Source organism: Cariama cristata, unplaced genomic scaffold (assembly GCF_000690535.1).
Source record: "Cariama cristata isolate BGI_N322 unplaced genomic scaffold, ASM69053v1 scaffold31085, whole genome shotgun sequence".
Taxonomy (NCBI): Eukaryota; Metazoa; Chordata; class Aves; order Cariamiformes; family Cariamidae; genus Cariama; species Cariama cristata.
In genome coordinates, this window is record NW_009619791.1 from 7,967 (window position 1) to 15,044 (window position 7,078).

The 7,078-nt window shown below is 39.3% G+C and overlaps 1 protein-coding gene across 1 annotated transcript in view; it reads left to right on the forward strand.

The window, feature by feature from the left end:
* Positions 1-7,078, forward strand: part of LOC104162622 (pituitary tumor-transforming gene 1 protein-interacting protein-like) — a gene marked incomplete at its 5' end in the record, with an annotated part of 18,018 nt that overhangs the window by 5,686 nt on the left and 5,254 nt on the right. Inside the window, one exon of the mRNA XM_009701390.1 lies at positions 2,032-2,100. Within this exon, the coding sequence (XP_009699692.1) occupies positions 2,032-2,100 (69 nt within the window). The remainder of the gene's footprint in view (positions 1-2,031; positions 2,101-7,078) is intronic.

The window sequence follows — 7,078 nt, forward strand, 5'->3', positions numbered from 1 at the left end:
CAGGAATTCTTTTGCTCTCTGCTTCTGCAGTTTTAGAGAGTCCTTTTCCACAAAAGGAACTCTTTTACTGAATTGGAAGAAGGAAAATTTGTGGAAATGTAGTAGATCTGTTTTACTGACTACTTAAATGTATCATCTCAGGTGTAACCATGTTTTGCAGAAGCATCAGTATTTCTTCTGGGAGTTTTTTAAGCTGTGGAGTTTCAGTATTTAAAAAGCCAGCACTTATTTTTACCTTGAACACAGAGAATACTTAGGTGCATTAATCCCCACATCAGTAATGTAGCTGGCTCACCTGAGTCTATCCCTACCACGGAAACACCAGGGCTGTTGGTGCATTGTTTCAGTTAATTTTTTTTTTTTTCCTGTGTTTGGACTTTAAGAGTCTGGTTCCATGTACTTGAGAGATAACTATTCATGAAACTATACTAAATAGTATCTCTTGAACTTCTTAAGTTTAACCACCAGTTTTTTTCATTTGTATAATTTCAGACTTTCTGAATTCTGAAGAAAAACTCAATTCCTTCAAGGTGTCTAGAAATCAGAAGATATTTAATGCTTTTTTAAATTACGGGGAAGAAATATATTTTCTGAATCCTATACTGGCATTTTATTTATTTGATGGTTTAATATTTTGCAACACCAATGTGAAATGAGACTGTTGCATAGTTACTTTATTGGAAACCCCAGTATCTTGTGTCTTTACAGAAGGGTGCCCAAGAATGGGAGCTGCTAGTCTTCCTGGACATGCTAATGTGGGGAATTGATTAGTTTTACAAAAGGGTCTAACCTTGTTTCCCAATAAAGGTGACTCGTTGTGTGGGTTTCCTGCTGCTAAACACCTCTAGTACTTTTTTCTAATTCTTTGTGGAGACAAAAAAGGAGGAACGAGAAAATTTGTATGTGAAACACTACATGGATTCTGAATTACTGTATTTAAATGACTAAGATGTTCAAAGAGATGTATGGACTGATTCAGCAGATGGAAAAATTGAGTTCAGATTTCCAGTTCTGGTGTCTGGATTTTGTATCTATTAAAACATTTGACATGCTATAATTAACCACTGGATGTCACTCTTGCTTAACTTGTATGTTGGTTGCTGCAGATGTGTGGTATACAACTGTTCATTTCTCAATTAAGAGGTGTGTTAATATTGTAGATATTCATATCAAACATCTTCAGATAGTGCATTCAGTTTTAAAAAATTATTAGCACCTGGGGAAGCATGATAGGTGTCCGTTCACTAATCCTGAAGAATTGTCATTAATTCTGTCAGGAAAAAAATAACAGACAAATAAATACTGTTTGACATTTGCTTTGAAGTTCTACAGTTCTTATATGGTCTAACGGTTAAGCGAAGCTGAGCTTTTTCCAAGGCGGGTCGCAAAGGTTAAGTGCCTGCATTCGGTAGAGCATATCTGCACATGCACAACTCAGATGTACTGTGTAGGCTCAGCATTTCCCAGAATCACAGAGCTGGTGCACTCAGGTGGGTCCTTGCTCATTCCAGAACAGGAAAGGCAGCTGCCAAGACAGTTCATGCAGACTGCTTTCCTGGGGGTAGCTCGAGATTGGATAGTGATGGTTGTTGGAAAGATAAATTGTTCTGGCATCAAAGACTTACAGACAATCAGTTTTCTTCCAGGGGGCAACAATAGACTTGACTGTGCATGTATAGTACACTTACTCTAAAATGGGGTGTGACACATGGGGGAAATGGCAAGTAGGAGTCCTGCTTCTGGAACAGTCTGAACCTGTTCCTAAGAGGCTTTGAATTGTCCTGTGAAGTCTGAAGGGCACATTACTGCAGTGAGTGAAGCATTTGGGTATTACAAAATGTGAAAGGGTAAGTCTACAAATTTGTCAATTATACTTACTCTGCAATGAAATTTTACATGGCTGTGAAGAAGTATCTCAGGTCAGACTATAAATCCTTTCTGAAAATAAGTGAAATGACTAAATAGTGATTGCCTAGCAGTGAAATTACTTTTTCCTCCTCTTATGCTTTCCTTTGCTCTTTATTTCTCTAGTAGACCGGATGAAGAAGAAGAACGGGTAGCTAGAAAGAGAGAGGAACGAAGACTACAGTCTCTTCAGAGGTAGGTCTTGACAGCTGGATATATAGCTATACACTTTCTGGTGCTATAGGAGTATTCTACCTTTCTAAGGAGTACACAGAGTACTAAACTAAGAGGCATGGTGGAGTTAGGCATGACAATATTTGGGTTTTGCAAAACAGGGCTTATTGTGAGATTTGCAAACCTGATTAGGAGCCTGTATTTCCATAAGTGAACAGAGTGAACAGGTTGGTGCTCACTGTGGCATGTACCATGAGTACTCTGTGCCAGCCAAGACCAAACAGGAGGGATGTGTCTGAGGTCTTACTAGTCTCTCCTGGACTGATGCCTGTCTGTGGCATGAGTTAATGCGTAAGTGAGGCTGGGATTCAGAGGTGAAAATCACTTTTTGGATTCATTTGTTAACTGGTTCTTTTTCTTTTAAAATCTGGCTGGGAAAGGTAGAGAAGTTGATAGTGAGGTACCTGTTAGAAATTTGGCTCAGATCTCACTTTAGACTTAATTTTACATTTCCATCCTTTCTGTTAAAGCTGTAGCAGTGTAGAAAGAACTGCAAGAGTCAGCAGTGATACAGTGCTTCTCAGTGAGAACAGTATTCCTTCAGATGCAGGTTTTTATAGCTTAGTTCTCCAGTAACTCTTCATGGTTTTTTACATTATTCTTCAGATAAACAGTTTTTATAGGTAGTACCCTGGTACAAGCTCAATGTACCTTTTGAATCATAATTCCTTTCATGGTCTTTATATTGGAGATTCACAGTGGATTAGCTTCAGCAAGACCAGAGGAGAGTCCTAACCAAAGTAATGCTAGGCTTGGAGCTGTCAGGTGGGTTTGAATCCCCACAGACTGACAAGGAAATTAATCTTAGGTTTGCCACTTCCTGGTTATGTTCTCTAAATACTTGGCTGCCAAGTAACAGGTGGGCACCTTTGCTGCCTTGCTGATGCTTGCTATTTTCTCCTGAACTTGGATTGATTGTTAATATGAGCAGGCACTGCAGGGAGCAAGGCACGCTCCCAGATGAGATCCCCTGTGGAGCTTTTGCATGAAGACATTAAACTTCTGTGTTTCAAATGTGCATAGGAAAACAAGGCAGGTAGGCAAACATGCTTGGTTTGCTCAAACATGCTATGTTTCTGACAAAAGTGGGAGCCAATAAGGTGGTCTTACAGAGGTATCTACTGTCACTCATATCTGACTGGCAGGAGCTGGGACAATCGCTTGTCTTAACTCCCTGCAAATCTATTTTCTGGTTCTGAACTGCCAGGTTATAAATGAATACAGCAACTCTTTGCCCTGAATCTGACAATGGTTATGGCTCTGAAGTGGGCACTGTGATAGTAGGAAGCAGAATACATTCTGTTGTAATGGGTTAAATTGATGTGTCCTTTAGCCTTGTACAAAGTTCCTAAACTTGTTGGCAATAGAAAGAATTAAAATAGGATACAATGAGGATGTTTAACAAAGAATTTTTCAGAGCTTGACTTAGTGCAAAGCTTGAATGATTAGGTTTGGTTTTGTGACACTTTTTTTAGAGCTGTTATATACTGGCAGTTTAATATATCCTATTTTAGTTTTCTACTAGCTGTATAATACAGTTTAGTAGCATTTAAATTTACCAAGTTGTTCTACACAAATTTTATTTTTAACAGCACAGACTTACTGTTGCAGTAATGTGCATTTTGCATTTGTACTTGTTTAGGAAAGTATAAGCTTAAAAGTGACTTTCTACAGAGGGAAGGTGAATTAGATGTCTTCTAATGTAGTTGAGCTGAAACTACTGTTTTCAAAATGTATGTTTTTAAGTGTAATGGTGCCACTAATTTAACCCATCAGATGGTGTGTAAAGGCATTCTACTTCTGATGTAACTGCAAGCTGCTGATGCAAAGAGCGTTCTTTCTTTTCTTTTGTGCCCAAGGCATAACATTCCTTAGCTCTCTGATATGCCAAATTTTTTTTGCAGAAAGCTCTTCACATTTCTATGCGGTTTTTGAGTTTGTGGTTTTTCTATTCTATTGGATGAGTTCAGTGAATGGTCTCAGCATGTATCCATAAGACTGCTGGGATCCACAGGATGCAAGGACAGCATGAATCCAGGGATGGAAGAAAAGTAAAGAAAGAACTTATTTGGAGGCAGAATAGACAGCACTACTTCCCCTTTCACTATTGCCAGGTAGTGTCAGACTTTATCCAAGAAGAGAATGGATGCAATTTTGTTTTCATAAACATCTTGATTTGTGAGCTGAAAGTGTCATACTTGAATGTGCACAGAATAGTAGGAAATAGGTGGCCAATTTAGGAGCTATGCTCATGCATAGTTGTACCGCACACTTTCTCAGGTAAGTGATGTTGAAGATTTGCAATGGATCAGAGAAAAGGGAAATTTTCCACCTGTTAATCTACTTCTAACTAGTTACAGCACTGTAGGCAGAGTGTTAAGTGTGAAGGTGATGTTTCTGCTGTACTGCTATTGTTCTCTTCTAAAGAGAAGGAATCCTGTGAGGAATATCAACATTTTGTTGTATGCCAAAACCATGTGCATTGTTGTGGTGAAATGTACATCCTTAATATTATGCTACATTGTTTAAACTAATACTTACCTATTTTTGTTAAAAAGCAAAGGCTCATGACCAGCTGCATAAGGGATAATTGTATACCATAACCTTTCCACTGTGATTTGTATATCAACTTTAAATTCTTGGTACAGTTAATCTGTAGGAAGTCTGATACTTCTGGAGTGTAGGGTTTGCTGTGCACACACAGAGCAAGTGGTGTTGCACCAGGCAGTTAGCAATGAAGAGTTAAGATGAACTCTGTTCTTGAATTAAGCCTAGGAACAAGGATTGCTGGGAGCAGACTACTCTGCCAGAATGATTGTGGCAGCCTTAGAGCAGCAGCCCTCTTTCCTAGCTTGTCTCAGGAGTATGTCTGGAACAGAGAAACTGTTCTAACTGCAGGACAGAGCTTAGCAGCAGCCCTGGGGTATTTCCCGTGTTCTGAACATGTGTACCTATTGTGTGTGTGCTGGGGGGTCATGGGAAAACATGAGGAGGAGGCCACTTCCAGCAATGAGAACACCTCACCCTACACGCTGCTTGCTTCCTCTAAGTCCTTAGGAGGATGAATTGCTAGTAGCAGGCTGTAGAACAGATTGTCTCAACAAGCCATTTTTGACCAGCAAGCTGCAGAGGAAAACACTGTGTTGTACTGTGTGTGGTCTTTCCTTTCTACAGCCTGTGAAGTTTTCACATAGTTTCTGAAAACAGCTGGATAGGTATTTGGGTAAATAGCATGGGAGGAAAATAGGCACAGCATTGAGCTTGTATCTGACTGTTTTATTTTCTCCTGTCTGCTTTTTTTGTGGGATACAGCTTCTTCATATACAGGTGTTCAGATCAGTTGGCAATGGAAGGAGAACAGGACTAGCCTGAGTTTCCTTTCATGATTCCCCATTAGTGAATGGTACAAACAAAGGAGGCCCAAGATGCATAGTGTGTGATGATTTTTTTTTTTTTTTGGTGAGCTTCAATATAATTGAAGCACCTAGTAATTTCTGGCTTTTCAAGTACACAGTAAAAGTCTGCATTGTGAGTTTAAAACTTGTCTTATAATACAGTTTATTATGGATACCTAGGAAGTGTCTTCTCGGAATACCTAGATGGCTGCTAGAATGAAGAGGACGGGTAATGACATTGGCCCTCTGCTTGTCTTTGCAAGGTGAAACTAGCTGTCACTTCACTGAGAAGGTTGAAAATCACTGGCAATATCTAGAGTTTGCACTTACAGTGGTGGGCAGGAGGGGAAGGAAACGTGGAGTTCAGTTTTTGACTAATACTGAAGTAAAACAGATCTTATTACATAGCTTTAGTCCTTTATTTGACTTCATGTCATCTCTAACATGAAAAATAATTTTTAAACATAGCATCAAGTAGTGAGTCTTTTTCTGTACACTCATAGAATTATTTACAGCTGCAAATACATGGTACGTTTATGTTAGATTTATATAATCTATAAACCATGTTTTATATGTTAGAAGCTTATAAACCAATGAAAAACAATGAGATCTTAAATGTGATAAACTGCCAAGTCTAATTTGGTAGTGTACTGGTAAGGGAGAACAAGGAGGGGGGCCAGGGAAAGAAAGGACTGCAGTTTGTTTGTGAAGAACCAGGTAGGGAAAACTATGATGTGAATTGTTAGTATTCGGAGAAATACTTTATCAGCTTACAGCAGTGGGAACAAGTTGCATGAAGAGCCAAGAATTTAGGATACAGAAGATGGAGTAATAGCAGTAGTATTAAGAAACAGAACCAACTCGGAAGCCTGTAAAGTGATTTCAGTTGATCATAATGTAAGACATGAATGGTGCAGTAAGCCACCTCTGAGTGGGTGATTCAGTGACTGCCTGTTCAGAATTGTGTCTGATTCCTCTAAGCTAATATGTACCTAAGCCCTATTTACTGTATAAGGATTTAGTCATGGGTGATACGATGCAGTTGTGGCTGCCTGTCAAAGTTTGAATGTTTCGCGGATGTTAATGGTTTTACCCTTCAAACTTAAACAATGTAAGGATTTTAGATGTTTCGTGGCTTGTTTTGAGTAGCCTAGGGGAGTATCCTAAAGTGTTTCTGAGGTTTAAAGCATACACAGCCTGATTTTTTCCCTCCCTCCTACTTACCCTTCTTGTGCAGATATGTAGTGTTTTCTGTGTTCAGGGCAGATCGAGACTGACTGATGAAGTACTGGTATTTCAGTTGGAGCTGCAGCAGCGGGTCTCCATTATTTCAAACAGGGTATGCAAAACAGTGAAGAGCATGGCATTAGTACCACCAGTTGAAAAAAAAAATGGTTTGAGGTCACATGATATCACATGGAAACTATACAGAAATAAGGTCTGGCTTTATACAGAAGGGTGCTTTAAGCAGAATCTCTGTTCTCTTTCCTGAGATCCCTTGCCTCATGTAATGTCTTCCTCTTAATGCAACGCACACAGCAGGA